The sequence below is a fragment of the Lupinus angustifolius genome, chromosome LG14 (genome assembly GCF_001865875.1).
Source record: "Lupinus angustifolius cultivar Tanjil chromosome LG14, LupAngTanjil_v1.0, whole genome shotgun sequence".
Classification (NCBI taxonomy): domain Eukaryota; kingdom Viridiplantae; phylum Streptophyta; class Magnoliopsida; order Fabales; family Fabaceae; genus Lupinus; species Lupinus angustifolius.
The window spans coordinates 14,114,968-14,141,446 of record NC_032022.1 but is presented as its reverse complement, the minus strand read 5'-3'; the positions used below and the strand labels follow the sequence as shown (position 1 = coordinate 14,141,446).

At 33.4% G+C, this 26,479-nt stretch overlaps 2 protein-coding genes across 2 annotated transcripts; one reads left to right on the top strand and one right to left on the bottom strand.

Moving 5' to 3' along the window:
- Nucleotides 1,553-4,576, top strand: LOC109326679 (probable beta-1,4-xylosyltransferase IRX9H). The gene is made up of 4 exons (XM_019559414.1): nucleotides 1,553-2,435; nucleotides 3,353-3,602; nucleotides 3,744-3,947; nucleotides 4,263-4,576. Exons 1-3 carry the CDS (start codon nucleotides 1,651-1,653, stop codon nucleotides 3,912-3,914), a joined length of 1,206 nt encoding a protein of 401 aa, XP_019414959.1. The 5' UTR covers nucleotides 1,553-1,650; the 3' UTR covers nucleotides 3,915-3,947; nucleotides 4,263-4,576.
- On the bottom strand, nucleotides 7,316-24,920 carry LOC109326678. Its single transcript, XM_019559413.1, has 27 exons — nucleotides 24,532-24,920; nucleotides 24,026-24,185; nucleotides 23,395-23,487; nucleotides 22,520-22,622; nucleotides 22,205-22,367; nucleotides 18,476-18,650; nucleotides 17,603-17,731; nucleotides 16,888-17,502; nucleotides 16,148-16,771; nucleotides 15,524-15,589; nucleotides 14,477-14,590; nucleotides 14,128-14,373; nucleotides 13,419-13,466; nucleotides 13,186-13,332; nucleotides 12,377-12,538; nucleotides 12,214-12,276; nucleotides 11,660-11,770; nucleotides 11,463-11,546; nucleotides 11,324-11,371; nucleotides 10,624-10,698; nucleotides 10,253-10,348; nucleotides 9,558-9,638; nucleotides 9,404-9,475; nucleotides 8,675-8,719; nucleotides 8,513-8,596; nucleotides 8,333-8,436; nucleotides 7,316-7,843 (listed from the first exon to the last, which is right to left on the bottom strand). Exons 1-27 carry the CDS (start codon nucleotides 24,732-24,734, stop codon nucleotides 7,729-7,731), a joined length of 4,026 nt encoding a protein of 1,341 aa, XP_019414958.1. The 5' UTR covers nucleotides 24,735-24,920; the 3' UTR covers nucleotides 7,316-7,728.

Below are 26,479 nucleotides of genomic sequence, written 5' to 3'. Positions count from 1 at the left end.
TTCTTCATTGTTGATCAAGTTACACAAGTTGCCATTTATAGTAAGCTAGTGACTAACTAACTTAACAGAATTTTGAATTATTACTATTTTTAACATGTATGATATAAAACTTAAATCATGATTATGAATCAAAGGTAAACACAAAGATACAATTATGTCTTGGTTTGATTGGATCTCTGGTCTAATTTTATGCTTAGAGTGGCACTGTTAGTGTTGTTTTTGTTGGATTGGGTTTTAGAAAATATCTTATAAATCATGTAGGTTTTTGTCTTTTGATTTATGAGAATTGTACTTTTGTTTTTCTCTCGTTTAACTTTCACTTATAATATATATATAGGAACCAACTAATTTGACTTGAGTCCCAAAAGCTCTTATAAAGTGGAAAGACTCTTCTAAGGAGTATTTTCTCAATACATAAAATTCGAATTTTAGACGATGGAATTTTACTGACGAAATAAACTATACCTATTATTGAGGAAATTACTATGTAGAACATGTAATTTTATCTTATAGTATTAAAATAATCTATACTATTGCAGAGAAATTAATATATAGATTGCAGAATTTTATCTTGCTATATTAAAAAATTATATTTTCATCTTACATTTTATTTATACTATCTATCTAAAACTCAATATATTACTATATCAATCAATAAAATTTTATTTATTATATATTCTAAAATTTTAATTTATATAATTTCATTTATGTCATTATTAATTTATAATAATAAATTTATTAATTAGAAAAACTAAATCAAAGTATAAAAATGTAATTACTATATATAAACCTTTACATTAATATTACACTATTTTAAAAGAAAAATGTATGCACTATATGAATTTTATATACTCTAACTATATCATCCAGACATATACTACTAATATTTAATCATCATTTCACTTAAAAAAGTAATTCAAATAAATGATGGATGAGAAAAAATAATATATGTATTAACAATATATAAGTTTTATACACTATTATTATAAGTTTTATTCATTTATGTCATTATTAATTTATAATAATAAATTTATTAATTAGAAAAACTAAATCAAAGTATAAAAATGTAATTCCTATATATAAACCTTTACATTAATATTACACTATTTTAATCAATTATTGACTTTTTAAAAATTAACTAATATGATATGATAGAATGACTCTGATATTACACTCTTTTAAGAGAGAAATTATATAATTAAGCAAGAAGAGTTAGTATGACATATCTTTTATAGTGTGAGACTGTCCTCTTTGGGTAATCTCTATTGTCCCATATTTTGTGTTACTTCATGGATCATGGATTTATGATTGATTAGAAAAAATATATTTATATTAAAATTTAATTATTAAGTATTTTTTTAACCATCTATAAATTCATGACATGAAAAAGTGACACAAGGTATAGAACATCAGATGTGCTATCACACATAGCCTCAAGTGTGAAGGGTCCCTTTATTACTTATAAAAGAGAACTCAATTTATTGTTTCTCCTATCAATGCAAGAAGCAACTTAGATCTTTCTCTCCTTCCCTCATATATGCTTCTTCTTCTTCTTCTTATTATTATTATTATGCAAAATGTTGTTCCTTTCTTAACTTATTATCCCTTTAAATATATTTTCTCTTTTCCTTTTCTAACTTTAAATTATTAATGGCCTCATTTCGTCGAACTCTGTCTCCAGCGTTTCACGATCGCCACCACCACAACGGCGTCGTTTCAATTTCTTCCCCTTCTCACAAACTCTTCTCTCCCAACAACTCCAAATACACCTTCCCGTTACAATCACTGTTCACGCGCGTAGCTGGCGCGTTCTCCAGACGCTACGGCCGAAAATCCCAGTTTAGAAAAACGCTATTTCGTTGCTTGCTCTTTTTCTTCGTTGGTTTCTTACTAGGCATGTTCCCTTTCAGCCACGTGGCAGTCGACGAAGACATTAAGATCACGCCACCACGCGCCACCATCAACAACAACATAAAAGCTCAATTACCTCCAGAAGACGTAACTGGTTTCACAATTGATCCACTGAGCTTGACCGTAGAGAATCACAACTCAGAGGCAGTTACCAATTTTAGATTCGATTTCGTGCCGAGGAAGCAGTTAATTGTGGTTACTCCAACCTACAACCGCGCGTTTCAGGCTTATTTCTTGAACCGGTTAGGTCAGGTGCTCCGGTTAGTTCCTCCACCGGTTCTGTGGATTGTGGTTGAAATGTATCCGGCTTCGACGGAGACGGCTGAATTGTTGAGGAAAACTGGTGTAATGTATAGGCATTTGGGGTGCACTAAGAGTTACACTGATGTGAAGGATAGAGAGGTTCATCAGAGGAATACCGCATTGGAACACATCGAAAATCATCGATTAAATGGCATTGTTTACTTTGCAGATGATGATAATATATATTCTCTAGAGTTGTTTGAGACCATGAGACACATAAGGTAATTGTATCTTATCTGAAGTTTTTGTATTGATGGGTTTGCATATGATCCATTTATGTAGTTTTATAGCATTTGCGCTCCTCAGACCCCACTAGGTGGAGCCTCGTGCCCTGGTCCGCTCTTATAGCAGAACGGACCGGAACATGATTTTTTTTTGCTTTTTTGTTTGGTATGTTTTATAGATCATATCTTCAAGAAAGCACAAACCAAATAGTGTTCCAATAGAAGATTGAGGTGCAAGAATGCAATGAAAGTAGTTAAAAAGTATATTAGAATTTAGAAATGATGTCAGACATATAGAAAAAAGAGAAACTCAAACAAGAAGGGACAAACTCAGTCACATAATTCTAAGGTAGGAATTGAATGCTTGACGTGAGTACACGTCAAAATGCGACACTTTGTTTATAAATAGAAAACAATAGGAATGAGTATTAAATTCTTTGGATATTTTGGTTCCATTAGCAAGGTGGAGGTGTAACAGAAGAGAACAAGACAAGACACTCCATTCTGTTTTTGCCCACCCCTCAAATGCTATCTTGTAATGTTTTCTTGGAGGGTTGTAGCTTGCAATAGTAGGTTTGTGCCTTTTTGTTTCATTATCTCTTTTTTCCTTCCATGTACTTGACATAGAGTTCTATTTTGTAATTGCGCTAAGAGCCTAAGACTCTGAAAAATTTCATCTCCCCCTTTTTCCTTTTAGATTCAAGTTTACGGGGAGGTAAGCTCACTCCATACCAAGGTTCAGTGGTTTTTTGCCCGTGAAACATATAATTATGATGTTTTTGGTCAAGCGCTTTGTTTGGTTGGCCATTCTGTGCATGATTAAGCTTTTATATGTTCAATTCTGCCATTATGAATTGTATCCTCCCACTCTTATTTTTGAACTTCTATGTTGTAATGTTTAATTGGTTTTATAGTGGCTTCGGTACTTGGCCTGTTGCCATGCTTGCACCAAGCAAGAACAAGGTTATTTTAGAAGGTCCTGTATGCAATGGAAGTCAAGTGATTGGATGGCACACAAATGAGACAAGTAAAAAATTTCGTAGGTTTCATGTTGATATGTCCGGATATGCTTTTAACAGCACAACTTTATGGGATCCAAAGACATGGCGACGCCCTACTTCAAATCCTATTCGGCAGTTGGACACAGTAAAGGAGGGTTTTCAAGTATGCTTCCTATCATCACTTTTTAGTCTGCTCTGCCTTATTAATATGTTCAGATCTACTTACTTTTTCACATTATTTTACTCGTTAGTGATATCTGCAATTCTTATAATCAGTAAGCTGAGATTACCATTCACTTAACAGGAGACCACCTTTATAGAACAATTGGTGGAAGATGAGAGTCACATGGAAGGTTCACCTCCTGGTTGTTCCAAAGTAATGAATTGGCATCTTCATTTGGATTCTCATAATGTAGTTTATCCAAAGGGTTGGCTGCTACCGAAAAACTTAGATGCTGTCATCCCCGCCAAGTAATCTTCCACCAATTCTATTGAGAGTATGTGATAGGTACGATCTGATTGCTTCTGTGATGTGGCATATTGAATCTCATATGTAATTCTTAAGCAGATGCACAATGCCGTTCACCCAAAATTCTTGTCTTATTACTATATAAGATGTTAATATCTTGAGAAAGTATATCTCCTTTGCGCTGTCATGATTTTAAGAGCAGCTCATGGTTCTCAACCCAATTTCCCTCCTTTGTATTGGGACTTGCCGGCATGCAACAACTTGAAATTCATATAATTTAAGAATTTTCTTTTAATTATTTTACAGCCTTACTCATGGGAAACCAAAGTAACATCACACTTGTATTCATGACAGTTTGCACATATTTGGTATTGGTTCATCACTGAATAGATGGGTGCATCAGTTAGCCACCATTGTCACCAATGCTTTAATGCATTGTGTCGTCCGGCAAGACAGGACCAGGTTACAGATTTTGTTACTACCAGAATTTTCTTGCACAAGAAGTTATTTGCAGAGGCAATTTTTTTTTGTAAAGTTTGTTCCTTACTTCTTTGATAGATACAAAGATCCTTCTACAAGAGGGAAAAGGAAGGGGTCAGTTTTTATCAAATTGCTTCAATTTTGAGCGTTATATACAGCTATGTATTCAGTGGATGTTTCTTTTGGGGCTAATTTGTTGACTGTAATTTCTATAATGCACTACCCCTTCTTGTTCCTTTCTATTAATTTGTGGCATTCTTGCAATACTTTCTTAATTTTGGTGAATTTCCATGTAAATTAATCTAAATAGTAAGGGGAGATATAAATTAGGTGGATGAAATGATTAGTGTTTGTTGCAGAAAAGAGGTTATCAATGGCTTAAAGGTAATCACAGTTAATACCTGATGATGCTGTATTGTATGGAAGATTGGGCGGGAAAAATCAGCAACATCATAAACTTGGTGTTGCAAAGTTGACAGCTAAGGATGTTATGTTTGATAAATAGACATGCAAGATATGGTTAAATTTAAGAATAAATGCATGTAGGAAAAAATAAGGTGGTATTTGTTATGGAAAAGAGGATAGAATCTTAGTTAAACTTTTGATGATTTAGGGATAGAAAATTATTAACAGTCATAATAGGTAAATTGGGTAGAAAATAACTCAGCAATTGGAGGTTAATGGAGACGAGGGTGAAATTATAAAAAATCAATTACATTTAAACGGTATTTCTAAAAATATAATTTAGAATAAAAGTACAATGACATTATTTGATTTATTTAGTCGATTTTACCAAATAAGAAAAGACTCTGATACAAGTTTTTTTGTTAGGCATATTGTGTTACATAAAGAATTGGTGGTCTTTACCTTGTTAAGCAATCGTTGTTCTTCATCTGGGTAGTAAAGTGTAATATCCAAGTCTATATTTCACATGATAGCTGGAGGGGTTTAGGGTTAAGTTAAATCATTTTAATATGGTATAAGAGTCTGATCAGGGCACCCTCAAATATCTAATCCTACAAACTTTCATGTTCCAGATGTCTTATCCTAGATATGAAGTTAAGTCTTACATCAAATGTGAATATGGTCTAGCCATTGTAGACAACCTTTCCATTCAAGCTAATTTTTGGAATTGAGTTATGAATAGCAATTTTAATAATTAACGTAAAAGTAAGTGTTCAGATACTTGAAAATGGTATGGATTTTGGGTGTAAAAGGGACAAATTCCTAAGGGAAAAATAGGCCAGTATAAATTGAGCTGCGATTTGAAATTTCGAACTACTCCGCTATTTAATGTATAACCTGATTTTAATTTGCCCCAGGTAAGGAATTTTACAGCCCCTCCTCATTCACTTCATTAATGTTGGTCAATTCACTTTAACTAATGGCCATTAAATGTCACAACTCTAATTTGACCTTAAGAAAGTATATCTTATCAAACATTTTGATTTGGTTAAGTTTAACTTTGGTCAAACTTGATGACGACATATTAGCATGTGTTTAATTGGAATCATAAATAAAGAATCAAGATTCGGTTCTTGAATAACATGAGTCATATTAGATAGATAAAAGCACAATTTACTCTCCACATTATTAGTGGGTCCTATAACAAATGATGGCAAGTCCATGAATAATAGAAATTGTGCCTACCTCTCACTAGTATAACTCATGTTATATAAGAGGATCTTAATTTTCCATATTTTCTTAATCAATTCGATTCAATCTAGCGACTCAAGCATGTGCATTCATGCAGAAATGGGTTAATACTATTGCCTCGTAAGCACAGTTCATCAAGTCACTAATGTACAACGAAGCATGACCTATAGCTTGTGTTTTAATTAATGGGTTCTGTAGCTTTTGGGCCATGCTTTCGGTGCAATTGTGCCTCTTGATATTGCCAATTATATTAACCATTTTATTTTATATATAAACACAGATGTTTTCAAGCATTGCCTCCAAAAAATTTATTAGGATTACGGTTCATAGTTATTTTAACACTTCAAACTGCAGGCAAAAAACCATTGCCCATAATCCATTTGCAGAGGCATAGCTGCTTAGTTAGAAAAAAGTATTGAGCTCATGTGGAAAATTGATGTAATAGAAATTGTAATACAAGAGCAACCCTCACCTTAATTTCATTACTTATCCAATAAAAAAACCATCAATATATCATTAAAACATTATTAGTCCCTAGTAGCTTGAAGTTATTTTTTTACAATGAAGTAATTTGTACACCCAAGGGTAACTCTTTTGGGAAAAAGAAGGGGCTACCTTAAATGCAAATAATACTACTATTTACAGTGAGGTAATGCACAACGAAACATCACAAAAGTGTGTTTCTATAAACAGGCTGTGCTGAAATGCTCAAAATTTCACTCTTGTACACTTACTTCCAGCTTGGAATGCACCACAAACGGGCCAATACATCACATGGTCCTACTAGCTTGTAATGCCATCCTCAAGACCTTTAGATATCCCATGTATCTCCTATTTATTTTAACTCTAAACAAACATGTAGTTTTCTAATTTACACAAGCTCTTCTTGTTTAATAATAATGCATGACAGAAGAGAATAGATTTATATATCATAAGGACTTCCAAATTATACACAAGCTTTTCTATTAGGAATTAAACAAACGTTGATAACACAACCCAAAAGGCTAATCTATTAGGTTCAAGAACATCATGACTTAAGTACCACATTAAATTTGATATGTCGTTAAATGTGAGACCATTTGACTCCTAGACCTTCATGTTTGATAATGTTTTGAAGTAGATAACATATTTTTTTGTCTAGGCTCTGTACTCAGTTACTCAAACACAACATTATGTTTGGTCCATGAAATCTCTAAAATCCTAAAGGTTTATTTGTCTCTATTTTTAGCAAATCATTCTATGACTTGAGAGTTGAGACCTTGGGAAGGGGCTTTTAGAAAGACTTGAATACTCTTCAGCGTTATCAGCATATTAAAAAGGCCTATCGATAGGACTACCCAACCAACCAAACAAGGATTGTTCACCAACAAAATTGAATGGACATTACAAGGAATAATAAAATATGACAAATGCAACTATAATACACTCGCTGAGTAGATTTCCCGGAACATTGCAATGAGCTCCATTCTTGGCAATTTCTTGATATGATTGTGGGTCAGTGCCCCTAACTTGACAGGGACATATACACTCTAAAAACTAGCATTCCTATTCAAAGGGTCATCACCATATATACTGCTTATTTCTGTATCTTCTACTTGGATGGCTGGAACCCAGGAAAATTGACCAATCTGCTCAAAAATATTTTCTATGAGCCAGTTACTAAGCTCCTGTAGTCACTTAACTATCACGTCAGAGTTGCGCCGTGAACCGAAGAACTTGTCTCAGAAGGGTGCAATGAAGTTGATAAATGTTGTTGTACATGGGTTTCATTTGCTAGACCAAGAACAGCTAAAGTTGATCTGTACATGGTTAAATGTACTTTTAGTTATTAGAAAAGAAATTTAGTTCTAGCTTCTCTAATACAGAATGCAGAGAATGTAAAAATATTAAATACAGGATATTGTCCATCAATTTTATACTGGATTTTTCCCCCACCAAGAGTGTCCCCCTACATTTAGGTGAAAACAAATCCCTTTTGAGACAGATATCACAGAAGTATAAAATTGATGGACAATATCCTATATTTAATATTTTTACAGAATTGATAGACAATATTTAATATTTTTACAGAAGTAAGCTTCTCCAAATATTTGGAGAAGCTTACTTCTGTGATATCCTATATTTAATATTTTTACAGAATTGACGGACAATATCCTATATTTAATAAAATTGATGGACAATATCCCTTTTGAGACAGATATCACTAAATTCACTGCAAAAGCTGATGAATGCAACCCCTCCCCCTCTTTTTAGGAAAAAAACAACAAAAAATATTTGGAGAAGCTTACTTCTGGAGTGAAGATTTCACAGTTGGTTGGTTGACATAAGAAGCAAGTGGACCTCGGAGATTAGCATGCTTGTTGAGTGCGCTTTCGAGTTGTGGAGGTGGCAACTGCAAGAAGAATGCAAAAGCTGTTATAATTCAAGGATAACAAAATAAAATGTTGTGTAAGTTGAGAGAGCAGTACCTGCAATAATACTTGAAAAGAATGTGGCTGAGTCTGATATACACATTTTAAGAAACCAAACCATAGTTTTGGCATACGCCACACCTGCACACAGCATAAAATTTAACATCAGGCATCAGTTGTCCAATGTCTTATCTGAATTAGCTGAATCAGGAAGCATACATGTCTAGTCACGAGTTTTGAGAGTATCTCCATAACAAAATCAACCTGAAAACAGAACATCAATATTAAAGGTAAGTATAAGTTGAACATATTTCGATCTCATTCGATAATCAAATGAAAACTCATTTGGATGGGATGCTTATGTTAATGTCACTATGTATACCCAAACGAGAAAGATTAAACAAAATTCAAACAAACTTATTTATTTAGCTTATGGAGTGAGGGAAAGATAAATCCCTCCAAGCTTTGAATATACAGACAACAAAAAGGCCAAGGTGCCTTTGAAATAAAAAACATGACGCTACAAGTCACCTGTAGCAGCCAGGTTCTCTCCGGCATGATTGTTGTACTATAACATGCTATTGAGTACTTTGTGCCACCCTAAGGAGAATGCTGGACAACTTGGTTTTACATTAATCTTTGCTCAAACTATATGCAATACTCAAATATAATATTAATCATCATGACATTTATCTATGAGGAACATTAAAAAGGTGCAAGTAAAAGTGGCACAAGGAAATTGTTATAGAAGGAGAAAAGTAGATTAATGAATTTGAACCAATTTTCCAAAAAATAAAATGGAAAAATTGAAATATCACATCTCTTAGTCTAATGTGTTTGTAATCCCATTCCCTAGAATACTATTTATCATCTAAAACAAAGTCAACTTGCAAGTACATTAACAAAAGCAATAATACATGAATACTACAAATTTCAAAACAAAGTTACCATTGTAGGAAAAGCATCAATTGCCTGAATTACTGTTCTCATGAAAAGTAGAGGCAGAGGAGTTTGATCAACCTGAAAAAAAATTCACAAAAAATAAGGCACAAAACAATTGACATTCATCCTGTATTGTGGACAATATATTTAATCTACATACCATCTGGTTCAATGCCTTCGCCAGAACCTGCTGTGTGAACACTGTACGTTGCTCAAAACAGGCGGAGCAAGCATCTGTTATCTGTTAGTGTAAGAAAATAATTTAAAAGTTATGACTTGGGCTTTAAGGTTTTTAGAACATTTGATGCAGTGAGGCTTATGCAACTAACTTCAATGATTAAGGTCATACAGTCAATCAGATTCTGGTTAGGTAATCAGTAAGAAATTAAGGAAAAATACTAGGATAATAGTTGCTGCGAAGATTGACTGCTAAGAAGAATTCAACCAAATCATTCTAAATGACATAATAAAATTAGGCTAGCGATTTCACACACAAGATAAGAGTAGTGATTGCATAATTTTAGAATAATGCTAAAGTAGAGCCTTTAATATGTAATACAAGTCAATCATAAAAAGAATAAATTTAATTATGGCCTCAGTTTAGGTTTTCTGTTTGTAGTTTTTCTGTTGTAACATAATTAGTTTGTTGGTTAGAGGAGGTGACTTAATGTACACGTCACCTCCTATAGTCTCTTCTTTGTAATGCTTTCCCTTTGTTATATAAAGGGGTTAGCTTCATCATTGTAATTCAATCAAAACTGATTCAATATACACAATTACTCTCATTTCCTTTCCTTTATGTTTTCTGAGTTTTAACTCTTTTACATCACTTATATAAAATGATATAATACATGCCTTCTTAAGTGCAAGGCCATCTTTCTCGGGAACAATTCCATGGATTGCAACCAATACTTCTACAGGTGTTAAAGCTGGACCCGTATGAGCTGAACCCTGCCAAGAACAATTTTGAATGCTTAGCTTATCTAGAACTAGAATGTCAATGATAAAAGAATATATGAACTTATAGTTGGAACAAAATTTGCATTTAAAATTTTGCTTTATATTGAGGCTAACCAACATATAAGTTCATGTGTACCAAAAAGGAAACTGATATATGGAAGAGTGAGTGTAAAGCGTGAACAACAGCGCAGTCAATTCCCAGACACAAACTAACCCCGAATTATACAGACATAAATATGAAATTCAGCTTGAGAATTCACATATACCTGCAGTATGAGAGCAAGTGCTCGTTGAAACTTTTCCAGTGGAAGGTTGACAAGCTGAGGAAATATTGGTAAAACCTGCTACCATAAATAATTGAAGTAAAAACCTAATAAAATATCTACTTCTCATACACCAAGGGACAACCAACTAACCTATCACCATTAACATAGCATAGTGTTTAAATTTGCTCATATACTGATGCTTAACCAGCTGAACATTATAAGTTCAAGCTGAACATTAAACACCAAGGAAAGGGAGCTTATTATTGAGAAAATTATCATCTAACAAATGTGATAGGATACTGCATAGCTTATCATCAGATAAGTCACAAAATTCTTTGGTTAGGCCCTGAATTGTGCTACCTTATTCATAATTACAATTTCTAGCCACACGTATTTTATCATGGATTTGACGGAATTAGGCAATTGCAAGCATTCTTACAATAATTTATTGATCTGACATTTTCAGACCTAAGAAGAAAGTGGAAGATTGCCTACACACACAAATAACTAAAAAAGATGGGAAGTAAAGCAGACCTAACATTTAGAATAAAGTGGAGTGTGTATTACCTTCACTCCATAGTCCATACAATGACTTTTAACAACAAAAAGTAAATTTTGAAGTGAAAATTAGAGGCCCACATACAATTAGACATCTAATTTTTAGAAATATATAGAAAGGCACACAAATTTACACTTTTACCTCCTTTTTAGAAAGCGATGACAGTAACGGAACAAGAATTGTAACATCCTACAGTGGAGAACAAGCGTAGATAAGATAGCAAGCCAAAAATCTAATCATTGGAGGAGAATTTCACAAAACGTATAGCTGAAAGACATACCCTAAATTTAGTTTCATATAGACGTTTAATAGTAGATATCAAATCAGATGATGGCGTTGTCTCTTGGGTCAATATTTGGAGTACCTTCAAGAAAACAAAATCGGTGCTAACATCATATTCATATTAAAGTAATAAGTAATCTACCTCTGATGATGGAACAAAATAAGCTATTGTCAGCAATGAGAACAGGATGCTACCTGTGTCAGAAGATTTTCACTTCCTTGTGGTGGATCAGATATAAATTGGAGCAATTCGGAATGAGATTGCCCTAATGCCCTCACAAGAATAGGAACGTGGCGATGAAAAGCCTGCAAAGCCATAAGTTTAGGAAGTCAAAAAAATAAAACAAAGACATACTAATTCCAATAACAGCTGAAAAGCAAGATAACAATGCAACAGGTAAAAGGTAAATGTTCCTTTGTAGAACAATGCCATGGTTCACACTTCACAGTGATGACCTTTTATTACATTCATTTTTCATCCCACATAATCATATAAGCAAACCTAAATTGATTAAATATTTATATAATATCAAGTATATAATTGAATCAGATAGGATAATTCAGGTACAGACTCTCAGTCTCAAACCAAAGTATTTTTTGTCAAAGTCCAATGACCAGGCAAACTTTTTAGGTTTAAAGAGATTATTAGCTCCTACTGTGTGAACATTACATATAGGCAAAAGATTTGCTGTAATATAAAACAATACTACTCGTAAAGTAACATAAATACACAATCAACAAAATAAGACCTGCTTTACAGTTTTCGGGGCTTGCCAATAGACATTGAAAACAATTCGGAGAAGACTGGGTTTCTGCAAGGATGTTAAAACTGTATCAGTGACTTGGTGTTACCAAACAAATAAAAAGTAATCATCATAGCATTTCATGTTCTAAGGTTTATGTAAATCACACCTTTGTACATAATGCAAAAAACAAAGATATCAGGCGTTGAGCTTCAGAGAATGATATAGGTGGAACGCTTTGAACCATTGATTTAGCAACTCTAGAAGAATCATTTTCAGAAATTGTGGACTCTGAAACTAGTATTGTGCCACTTATCTCCAGACTTTCAACCTGTAAAAGGACAAAAAAATATTGCACTACCAATCATCAGTTTATTAAAGCACAACAATGGCTAAAACATATCCCATTAAGTTGTGCATATTACAAATCACATTAAACACATGCACACACAGATAAATAAACAGGCACAGCAAGATTTACATCTAAATGGTATTCAAACCATATTATATGCAACTTGGTTTAGAACTAATACAGACTGTCATGTAGTCTTACCAACTCATGTCTTAAAAGTGAAAAGCGAAATGATAAAGGAAAAAAGGAGAAAGTGCTAACAAATATTCAAGGATTCAGTTAATATAAACTTTGAGTTGGGAAAGAGTGATATATTAAATATCTTGAAAATCTGAAAGAGTGATTTCGGAAGCAAAGTTTCTATTTCTTGAATCCTTGAATAATGCCTGTAGGGCATTTGTTAGCTAGACCAAAGAAAAACAAGAACATAATTGGTTGATATTCTATCAAAATTTCTAAGAAACAACATTGCTATGAAACAGGAGAGCCAAAGGACCGGAATCGAATAAAATAATGAGATTACTATATTATGGGATTTTCCAGCTCTGATAGCGGTCATTGCAAGAAATGCAGCTTAGAGAAAGGACAATAAAGGAAAGTTAATCGAAAATAAAAGAAATTAATACCTTTGCCTCGGCTTTCTGTTCAGTAGGTCCAGATTGCAAAAGACCAGTATCTGAAACCTCATGCTCCACAGCAGAATGAAGCATATTTGTCGCAAATTTCTCAACATCTTCTGCTATGTAACTAAGCTGAAAGAGTTTGTTTGTCACCTATCCAAAAATGCATGGAAAAAATTGGTTACATTTATTAACAGTCCGTAAGATTTCGTACAGGCATAAGCTTTAATAGTTTATACCAGCCGAATAGCTTTTGCCCGAATCTCATCCTGTGAGTGGACAGCACACTGCAATAGTAAATCGAATACATTAGACATTGGAAAGACACAGAATTTAATATGGCTTGGCCTCCAGAAAACTATAGACTTTTTAAGTCCATGAATTAAAGAGGTGGCGGATTCACTATGATAAACAGAATTATAAGGAATAGCTACTCAACACTAAAATCTTAACCCAATACACCAAATATTCAATGTTAACATTTAGTACAATCTATGACCTAACCACATGTTTTAAAATATACAACCACAATATTTTTTAAGCTTGACAGACAGAGTACATATGCTAAGCCAAGACTGATGAAGCTACTTGAAATGTTTTCATCAATGGATCAAATAAGAACATATATCTAATTTAATGGATCACACAAAAAAAGTCTGGTCAATATGAACATGTCTCTAATTTTTTGATAGTATGATACAATCATAAATCGATCTTAAACTTATTTGATGCACATAGCCAGCTGGTTTTCATCCTTAATTATACAATCCTCTCCATCCATTTTATGTCCAGCTATCACTAATAAAATCCTTATCCAAAGAGTGTAAAGCCGCCAATTAGCTACAGATGCATGCCTACAGATAAACAGCCATGAAGAATTGAAGATAACATACACTGTCCAAATGATACAAACATTATCCAACTAGAGGCTCATGAATGACAAGCTACCTTCAAAGCCATTCCTAAGCAGGCTTGGCGATCTTGTGGACGCCCCAAAATTAAACTCCATATCGCACCAAGACCTTGAGTTACACGTTCAATGTCACGGATAAGTTTACCATCACGATCAATAATATCAGAATAGCAAAGATCATTCAAAATCTTCAAGGCAGATTCTGGCAAAAATGGGACTTCACCAAGAAGTCTACTAAAAGACTTGTCTGAAGCAGGAAAAGATTCCAATAGAGATTTGGCCTACAAGAAAAGAGTAAATATGAGTTTTCTAAGAAAGAAATTAACATTAAAAATAGAAAAAAAATGTTTTATTAAATAAGACCAAGTGACCAATTATTCCTACCACTCCCAGGAGAAATTTTTCATACAAAACACCAGAAGATGAAGAGCATCCAGCTGAATCCAATGTCATGAGGGAGTACAGATGGTACAAGACGTGCATTACAAGTTCATGGCCCTACAAATCAATTTGAAACAACATGTTAGAATTATTTAGAGAAAACTAAACAACAGAAACAAGTTCTCAAAGTCATATCTGTAACGGTAACCATTAAAAATTAGGTATGAGTTTTGAACCATTATTTATGTTAGTTACTTGCTTTACAAGCTTTCTTTTTTCTTGTATAAATAAGTCATATTGGCTCACTTCTTATTCAATCAATTCAACTCATTCAATTTTGTAATCAAAATTCAATTCATTCAATGAGAATATTATCAATCTTTGTTTCTCATTCTTCTTTCTTTAAGCTTCTTTAAGCTTTCTTTTATACACTTCTTGATTCATCAAGAAGCTTTCTTTTCATGGCTCTTACCATATTTTAACAATTTATAATGACTTGGGCAACCCTCCCCCGATGAGGTAGGTTTGAGCCTTTGAGGGTGGAGTTAGGGCTCAATTATTTCAATAAAACCAATACAACAAGAAGTACTTAGAAGAAAAATAGATGTAATAAAAAATAATTCCTATGTCAAAATACCAGCAGTCAAGCTTTTGAAAATTTTCTTTCTTCGGAGTTTGGAATGAACAGTGATTATGTTGCTTCCCACCCTCTCACATGCAAATTCGTAAAAAATGCAAAGATGAATAAGATCCTTTATGCTAACATTATTTGACACTCCCTCCATATTCCGATTAGCATCAGAATCATTATGCAAAAAATAATGTGCAAGTCAGACTTCAATGCATGTATATCAACAGATAATCTTACTAGTAACAGTGAAGTACCCCTTTGCAGAACACTAAAATGTCTAACTACATATTGGACAAATCATGGCAACAGCTGCAATGGAAAAATATTCAGCAAATATCTATTACTCTAACCAAGACAGGGAAAAAAGTACAATAAATTTACTTCAAAACAAGAAGCAGTTTTAAAAACTGCCAGCACACCTTTCGCAAGTGGTCTTCCAGGATGTGTTTTTGCAGCATAACAAAAAAGTCATTATCGTCATCAATCTGCAAGTGAGAAACAATATATTATTTGATAACAATGCTTAGAATCATAAAGACAAGAAACTATTAAAGGACCTACAAGCTCCAAAGCTCCTTATGTTGTAAACAATTTGTACTTGGACAACATGCATTGCAGATGATTCTTATGCCAAGTACAGACAGTATAGGATTCCAGGTTAAGTAAAATATATCCTCCAAATTTCATCCTTAAAGTAGCAAAAATAGATGTGCTACATTTGTTTCGTAAATTTTGAACTCTTAAAAGATACACGGCCAAATTTTCCACATAAATTTATTAGTGAACAGGAAGTTTGATACATAACCAAATAGTCCTATAAATCTTGCAGTCTAAAAGTTTTCAGCTGTACCACCTGATATCTTATAATGAAGCCAGCTTAATAATGTATCTTATAGATAACAAAATACTGTGGGATAAAACAAAGTTTTACTGATACTAGACCACATATGTAAAAGGATGTAAAATAATAAAAAAAATCTGAAAGCTCGCATTTTCAATAGAATTAAAATAAAGTTAGATTGAAAAGAAAAAACAATTTCTACCTGAGCTACTAGTCGAGCAAGTAGTGGCATGCAAAACTGCTGACAATCTGTCCCATGGAAATGCTTGTATGACTCAATTATTTGCCTAATAGCCATGTGTTTCACCTTACTTTCCTGCTCTTTGGAAAGCTCAACATATGGTGGGAGTGGTGGCAATTCCAGACAAGTATCTTCTGACGTAGATGCAACTTGATCATCAAGAGAAAACTGATCAAACTCATAAACTGATGATGAATCTATCCCATTTGTTTCAGCATCATCCGACACTTTCACTGTACTTAGATCCTCATCTCGTGTATCAGTGGGAGAGAGCGAGGGATCCAAAGAAGTATTTGGTTCTTTAATCTGAGGAATATCCCCAGGCCTCTCCACCTCTGTTTTGGGAGTTATCCAATCAGGTGCTGAAACTGAGGGGCCTTCGGAGATTATATCATCATTTTTTATTTTGTCTGTGAGATCTGATGCAGTATTGTCGTCACCAGTTGCAACAGGATGCGAAACAGGCTTAATCGAAGACATGGGATCATCAAACGCCAATTTTGTAGACCCAGTATCATCCGTACTTGATATAACTGCCCCTCCAGGAGTTGCCGCTACACGCCGGGGATCCATGCGACGGGGATCCTAAAACATTGAACCAGGTAGTTCAAGTTAACAAAAGTTGTGTTTTGAAAATCACAGATACAGAAGTATTAACTGGCAAATGCCAATTCTCACAAAGAAAAGCAAGCAAAGTTTACCCTGCGTGGATCACGTTTAGAATCAGCTGGAAGGTGACTGACATTAGGGATATCAGATAGGAATGAACTTGTGGCAGTGGCTGTGGATGTAGTTGAAGGAATTGATGCTTGGGAAGTAACAACCAAGGATTCGACAGAATTTATTGGAGCAGATGCTGCTATAACCTGTGACTGACTGACTTGGGAACCTACTAATCGTGTTACTGGTAAATTTCCAAGCCTTGCTAGTGGTGGGGGTGTGGCAGGCAAGTGTTTCATATTTGTTATAACAATATCAGCCAACAGATCAGGATGAATCTTTGAAATAAGGATTTCAAGAGATTCGGCACCTCTTTCTCCTTCAGCAAGCAAAGCACCAATTAGAGCAATCATTTGCTCCACAGCAGTTAATTCACTATCCAGCACAGGAACATTAGGTGAAACTCCATTAACAGAATTAAGATCTTGCCCAGAATCATTTATTTGAGATGGTAAAGTAAAGTGAGGGTCAGAACTGGAACGAATCCGCTTAGAGATGGCCTCATGACCATTGGCCAATTGCTCATTATCACGAGGAACAGATCTTTTTCTAGATAATTCCCCAGAAACAGCAGACTGAGTCGATGGAAGATCATCCTGAAAGTTAAAAACCAAATGTGATATAAATAGGGGGAACCTCAACTGCTCAATGTAAGCAATCAACAGCTTTCTTCGCAGCAAAAATGAAACTACTTACCTTGCTAACTCGAGCATCACGGGTAAGCCGGTCTCCATTTTTAATCATTTTATCAACTTGCCGAATTACCTGATCAGCAGCATCCCCAGCATTCATAGCTCGCAGGCTCCTTATCAATCTTTCTCTTGACTGGATGTAAAGAAAATAGTTCTTAATAATATATCTAAGCATGGCTATCCACATGAACATTGTTCCTTATCCTTTATACCTATGAGACAGGATCCTAATAAAGAAAATTATTTACATATTATTGCTCTCCTCCTACGGTCCTACCAATGCTTGCTAGTATGTACTTTGTCCTTCATATAAAATGCTTAGTTGTGTACTAACATTGGAAAGAAGATGTTGCACAGCTAGGAAGTAGATAGGGCAGTAACTGACTACAGATAAATTTGTAGTCACTAGTCAATCCACAGTGACATGTTCTACGATTCCGTTTGCAAGCAAACATGACTTAGAGCACTAATCATGAACAAGGCATAGCTTCCCCAAATTAGAAATGAATTCAAGCCTCAGAAAATTTATGAGAAAAATCTTAAAATAGAAGGACATCAGGTTTTACGTTTAAATACTGAATGTTATATGGTCTGTATAATACTGAAGTGTTATCTGCTCTGTCATGTAAAAGTATCTGTATAAATATTAAGATTGAAAGAGAGTGAGAATCGGCACAACAATAAGGTTGCTTGCCTTGTGACCTGGAAGGTCATGGGTTCAAATCCTGGAAACAACCTATTCGCTTTCGAGGGAAAGATTGCGCACATATACCCTGCTCAGACCCTACTAGGTGGGAGCCTTGTGCACCGGGCTGCTGTTTTAAACATTGAGATTGAAGTTACACGATAATTGAAAAATAAAAACAAGCACATTTACCTCTAATATTGGGGAATAGATGCACCTTAGAAACCCCAAAAAAGCAGTTCTTAAGGAGTACTGGATACTGGCACTATGACATCCTTTAACTGTTTGAAAATTTGCATCAAAATCAAAAAATGCAGAAAGAATAGTATCGTAGTGTTGTGTCCTTTTCCTTGCTATGGCTGCTAAACTGTCAAAACAACACATTACATGGTTAGATTGAAAGGACAGTAGCAAGCCAAAAAAAGAGAAATTGCACCTCAACCTCAGCAACTACATGTAAAGCCACACAGCAAGATAGACGTGGTGCAAAACTAAAGAAAAATTAAATCCAAACTATTGGAGGAAATGCATGCAACAATTGGGCACATTGACTCAGACCTTCACACACAAACAATCTAACTGAAACCATTAACAGGGATACTTTCGTTTTGAATATCAATAACAACCGTCAGTATATAAACAATTTTCAAAGTGTCAGCATTTGGATTTAAGTGATCCGAAATGATATTTTCTTTCGAATTCATATTTAGCAGCCCTGAAGTTATGAATTCTTGCATGCATAAGTGTCAGACAACTGTTTCTAACAGATGCCTAAAATTAGATGCACAGATGGAATCTTGCTAAAAATTTAATTCCAATGGCTGATTAGTCATGTGGCTGACTGCACTTTTACTACCCATTGGTTATTGTTGTTTTGAGAATAATTCATCATTCTTAAACGCCTCATATATTAATAATACATTGGCAGAGTGAAAGGCAATGAGGAAGATAAGAGGTGATAAATCATCTGGAATGACCATCTTGTTATAAAATTCAAACTAATCAGTTAGTACATAAATTCCAGGAAGTTATAAAATTCAAACTAATCAATGAGTACACAAATTCCAGGATGGGACAGAGATGAGGAGAAAATGGGAACAAAATATCAGCATATCAGCAAAGGTAAAGATTAGTATAGTAGCTCTCAAGAAGCCAAAAGAAAGAACATAAAAATATGGTATACATCCTGCAAATTAAATGATACATCACATAGATTTCTATAACTCAGGGATAAAATTAACAAACCATGTATTTAGTTAATAAACATCTATATTTTGAATAACATATGTCTCTGTTTCAGTAAAGTTATTATAATTCACACATGATTAACTAATAGTTGTATCTGATCCCACTAAACAGTTCAACATATGGCATTAGTCCTATGTAGTATACAATTATTCAAACTCCCCAAAGTATAAACAGCATACAAGGAGCGGCCTATTTTGGAGCAGCTTAAGAAGGTTAATCCGAGACAAAGTTATATTTATCTGTTTATCATATTCCTTGTTCTAGATACTTTTGAAGAGAATGTAATTGTTAAATAACTTGGATAAAAATCCAAATTGAACCTCCATACTATGAGATTAATTTTAAAAGGCAGGTGCTGATTGAAACAACATGTACAAGATATTTGGAATTCACATGTTGGTTGCCAGAACAATGGATCATGAGATACAAAAGCCTGTTCGGAAAACTTTGTAATGGCTCCAGCATAATTACTATTCTGAATGAGATAAAAATGAAATTCAGAAAAAACGGAGCCACAGCAATTCCATCAAAATATAAATTTTGAATTATCAAGGCATAAATTGTGCATCAGCTGTTGTAAAATAATAAATACATTAATTGTGCATGCGCTTACAACACAATTTAAAATAAGAAATGGTCTATCTTAACAGTTTGCAATCCTTGACGACCATGTTCCTCGGTTCAGAAGATGACCATTTGAATGTATCGCTTTTGAAATTCTATCACCCAGCCAAAAACCACCAATGCAGACATGGCCATTAACTTCTCATAAAGAATTGGTCAGCATGCTGAAATGTTATAAGTAAACAAGTGGTTGAATTTGTTCTATCCACAACAACCTGCTTCAGTTATCACTCCATAGCCGACAAAAGACAGTTATGCATTAAATTTTAGGAGCCTTTCATTGATCTTAAGAGATGAAATATATAATATATATATTAATATATGTATATATATAATTTTTAATGTAGCATGCATGAATTGCACAGTTATTTGCATGACTAATTGCATAATCATTCATGACAAAATTCATATGATTTGCATGGTTATCAATAAGGGACCTTCTAATGGTCTCTTGCTAACATTAATATCAAGGCAAGTTATATTTACATATAATAATGAGCCTAAAGAAAGTACTAAGAGACATATCTTATGATGTAAGCATTATGTCTCTTCAGACAAAATAATCCACAGCAAAGATTGAAATAAATCTTTCACCATGGAAAAAAGCTACACAAATGTGAGCTTGAGTGTAAAATGAACAAATAAATGTATATACACCCCTGATTAGCTAAAGTGCATGGAGATCTCAAGACACTATGGCTAATCAAGGTATTCATACATTCTTATTTTCTCACCATACGTATGTCTAGCCATTTGGGGCGTCGAGCAAGTATTCAAGCCGTGTTCAGCAAGTGCTCAAGCCGACATAATATCTTTTTAATTGGGCATCATTGAAGAGTATCGGACAAGCGTCATTACATGCATTATGGGAGTGTTAGTGTTTGTAACACATTATTTTTACTGCTCCTAACTCATCCTAATATCAGATAGTTGTTCAGACATGTATATTCTCATACTTTTTGAATTTGTAGAACCACATAGTTTCATATCCTAACGCAAGTTTAAAGATAGTTCAAGATGGACATAAGCGAAATATTTCATAAAATGAATCACCAACACCTATATCTTTCAAGAAATAAAAGCAATAAGCAGGACTCTACGGAAACCTAGAAGCCTTCAAAATTTGAATCTAACATTGAAGCCAGCAAGTGATTTTTGTTCAGCAAAAAGAAGAAAAGCATAACAAACACCCCATATATTTTATTCTCTTACATAACTGGTGGATTGGTGGCAGACTTTATAGTACAACAAAATGCATACAAATCAATTCGTAGTCCAAACTCGAAAGAAGAAAATTTTCTAGCAATACCAGAACAAAGGACAACAAATAAATTGTGAAGGAAAAAATTACAAGAGAACAGAATAAACACAAAGCTCATCACAAAAATTATGAATGTTCTACAAATGATACAAGATCACCAAAACATTAGATGTGACATTATCTATAAGATTAATTACCCTTGAGGGTCATTATGAAATGTAGAGAGTTAAAACAATTACATGGACCTAATGAAAGGTACAAAATAGATCATAAAGCATAAAGCTCTAGACAACTAGGCAAACGTACCTTTAATAAGGACGCAACCATTAAACAAGTTGCATATTTATGTTAGACTGTTACATTTCTAAGCCAAAAACTACACCCAAGTTCTAGAATATGCACAAAACTAAATGGAATCAGTTTTATAAACAGACATGAAAGCATAGGGTGAATTATTTGTACAATATTTTATCAGGTGAGGGAAAAAACTGGTCAACCAAGATCGTAGGAGCTTATTGAAAGTATGGCTAGGAGAGGCACAACCAAGTACATGTATAAACTAGAAAATAACATGTTTGAAAAGGAGTTGGGAAAAAGATAATAAATAAATAAGTCTGCATAGTTTTATCCCAATATTAGTTATCATGCAAAGATGGAAAATAAGATTTTAAATGCAACAATGTAATATACAAAGTAGGCTACAAGAAAATTTCCTAAGGATCTTCAACAACCAGAAAGTGATGATAGCACAAACAAGGGTTATTGGCTGATAGGATATTACAACTCACCAATTTACAACGGTAATAGTCAAGCAACCAGGAAGACTGCCAGCAGACTGCAGTAATTTTAATAGAATACCAATAGTCCTATTTGCCTCAGACATGAGCACCATTGGATCAAGAACAGGATGACCACCCACCAACCACGAAATATTAACAGCTTGCCTCACTCCTGTTTTTGTATCAATGTTGATATTAAATAAATGAGAGGGTGAAAATTATCCAAAATAAATCAATTTCATAGACTAATCGACCTTTCCAAACTAAAGCCATTAAACTCCTGACAACAAAATATTAAACTTGGTCAAAGATAAAGAGAAAAACCTTCTGTGGTTGATTTCTCGGGATCACTGGTGTCAGATGTAAAAAGTAAGGCAAATGTTTCCAAGAATTTCAGTGCCAGCAACTTTATTCCAACAGGACAAGGCTACAATGTCAAGTAAATTAACTTTCCAATCAGCAGAAAAACATAAAGTCCATTGCCGCTACCACAAATTAAACTTGAAATGCATGACACTTAGATCCAAAACAAGGAACAAGATGAGAATTTTGAACTACAGCTTCATAGAAGCATACGAGTTAAGTACTGTGCAACCTAAAATCTCAGCAACAACTGCTGGAAACACCAAACCTAAAATTTCAAAAAGTGGCAAGTGACAATTACGTTGATTTTCTTTTAGCCAAAATTGAAAGAAAAGAATAACTAACTTTTTAGATTGTCATGCGCCTCATTCTACACAATCTGAAGAATAATTGTAACTTAGTAGCTTAATTTACATGCCCTCATCTAACAAAAAGTACCACAGGAAAGTAATTATTTAAAAACTAATTTGATATCATAACCCATGTAGACCAGACAAGCGCATATACAATGACCTTGCACTCAAATAAAGAAAACAGAGTAGTAACTCTCTCGATGGTAGCAGATGATCATATACAAAAGTCAAAGTGACAATTTCTAAAACCACAGACTTCTTTGACTAAACTTGGGCTGAAATTCAAATTTCAAATATTGCACAATTATACAATTGCTTTTACAATTAGCTGAACATAGTTAATGAGTATATTTCGCATCAATATATCACCTTCCAACAAGACAATTTCTGAAAACAGTAAAACCTGACAACAATAAGAGACACACAGATTCACAAGCAGTTATGGCAATAGCAAAGGAAATAAAAGCAGAAGAAACTAATTACCTCCAGAGCAATCCCAAAAACAGCATCCTTGAACTTAAGCATCCACATCCAAATCTCTTCTAGCCACCTCTCAACTTTACCGTGTTGTTGAAACTGTTCAGTATCCCAAATTAGTGTCACTTGCCAGTAGCATACCACATACCAATGTCAGGAAAATAAGAATAAAATAGGCAGAGGCTCTTAGTCTTAATGAATGAATTTCTTCTATCAAAAACAAATGAGCAAAGGGAAAGAAAGAAGATTCAACACTTCATGAATCATGGGGAACATTAAAACAACTACTAAAGCCCTACGTAATTCATGAACCACTGACCAGTGATTTGATGAACCAATAGGACAAATAAGGTACCATTTGGCACACAGGCAGAATATGATGGAACATGACAGCACCAACTGTACTGTTTTGTTCTCATTGATTCCACCCCTTTCAGTGGAACCAACATGTTCCACTTTTCAATCTTTTGTCATGTTTTGTTCTGTTTTGCTCTTCCGCCAAACACTGAAAAGAACCATGTTTTGTTTTGTCTTGTTCTAACGGGTATACCAAGAACGAACTATAATATGTTCAAAATAGCATAAATCTGCTGTAATATTATAACAAGACTCTAAAAACTACATAAATCAATAGTACCTGCACAGTCAACTCCTCAAAAGCACTAGTGAATATATGTGTGCCACTAACAATAGATTGCTTTACAACCCCAACGTCGGCATCTCGTAAAAATGATAATAGAACCGACACCAGTGAAGGAGAATGCTCAGCTGCTTTAAAGCCAATCTCCTCAATCACCCTGGAATACAGTTAAAGAACCACACATTAAAATTTTGCCTATAAAAAATAAAACATCACACAAACACAAACACACGCTTATGGAGAGTAAAACACACAACTAACACATTAAATAATAGGAACAAGCAAAACTACTAAATTCAGCATAACGAACTAGAGAATGAAAATACTAATAATAAAAACAAAAATACTAATAATAAAAATAAAGAGTCGGAAAACAAATAAACATAAATGCATTGCCCTAAAATACTAATTTAATTCATAAAACGTGACGCAACCAAAGCAAAACAATAAATTGAACTTAAAAGCAACAATAAGAAAAAAGTAGGGTTAAGAAATGAAATAACTGGATGAGCAATTTGCGAACGAGGCTTTCGGGAGAGGACTTTAGGTCGAGCATATAAGGGAAGAGTTCGGCGGCGAGAGAAGGTTCGATGGAGAGAAGAATGTTTTTGGCTTGTTTAAGGGAGGAGGTTTTGACGTTGAGGTCGCCGTGGTTGTTGGCGGCGGCGAGAAGAGAGAGAGCTTGGTCCCTTGTAGGAGCGGCCATGGAAGTTAGGGTTTTGAAAAAATGGAGTGTGGAGGTTTAGATAAATTGGAATTGGAATTGGAAGAACAAAATGAACCAAGTGATGCTGATTATTAGAATGAGATGTTGAGAATTTGTGGATTCAGATTCGGGCTGGGAAATTTGGCTACTCATTACGTTCAATGGAGCCTGTTATAATCATATTCATAAACACAGAATTATTGTTTTTGTTTCTTTAAAAATTTAATCGTGAATATTTATACACTTTCACTATATAAAATGTGTATATTATAATTTTATATAATTTTTTTCTTTTTAAAAAAGATGAGAGATTTTTGGTAAGTTTTAGCGTCTCTTTAGTTCCTTTAAGGTCTGATATGATCTTTCTCATATAACAGTTTTTATAACTTTTTCTTCCAAAAAATCGGAGTGTATCAATTTCATCCTAAGATAAAAATTAAAAATAATTTTTAAATTACACAAATATTGATTAAAATAGTTTTTTATAACATGAAAATGTATGATATATGATTTTTATACATTGTCATTACATTATACTTCATACATATTTTATTCTTATTCATCATTAACTCTTACAAAAATACAAGTTGATGTATTGACTATACACAAATTTTTACACTAGAATCTTATAAATATTGCATTATCTATACTTCTATATCTATACTTTTATACTATATATAAAGCCAAAACATTGTGTAACCACCACTATGGCCTAATTTATATATTCATATTTTGCCCTTCAAATTTTTAATTTAAAAAAACCATATAATCATATATAATCACCTCAAATATATTAACTATAAGTTGCATATCTATACTACTTGATAAATGAAAAACATAACTTCTAATTTTATTGTATAAGTTATATTTTCATCTTTATATATACTTATAATACTAAACATTTATTTCATATTTTATAACTTCTAATTTTATTTTATAACTTCTAATTTTATCTTTATAATTTCTAATTTCATCTTTATATATACTTATACCAATAAACATTTATTTCATATTTTATGACTTCTAATTTTATATTTAATAAACATTTATTTCATAATTTATAACTTTCTAATTTTATTTTATAACTTCTAATTTCATCTTTATATATACTTATATCAATAAACATTTATTTCATAATTTATGGCTTCTAATTTTATTTTATAACTTCTAATTTCATTTTATAACTTCTAATTTTATCTTTACTAACATGTACCGTGCTTGTCAACCCGCTTTCCTATTGTTTATAATATGTATTCTACATATAAAGTTGTATTATATATTGTAATTCGTTTGAGGTAATTGTTCAATCTTAAAGAAATGATACATATACAATTGTGTTCATCAAGAATAGAGTCTTGATATATTCATTTAATTTTATTTTCTAGCGTGTTAACAGCCACTACCGGGTCTGTGAACCCAATTTCCTATCGTTTGTAATGTGTATTCTACATATAAAAGTGATTTTTTATCTAATTAATTAAAATCTATTGAGTAAATCTATTGCATTGGTCACAATGTATACAATTGAGTAAAGAATATGTGAATATTTGACATTTAAAACATCCAGATTACACGTTACAAACAATATGAAAACAGGTTGACAGTCACAGTAGTACCTGTCAACACGCTAGAAAATAAAATTAAGTGAATATATCAAGACTCTATTCTTGACGAACACAATTGTATATGCATCATTTCTTTAAGATTGAACAATTACTTCAAACGAATATATATATTCAACTGCA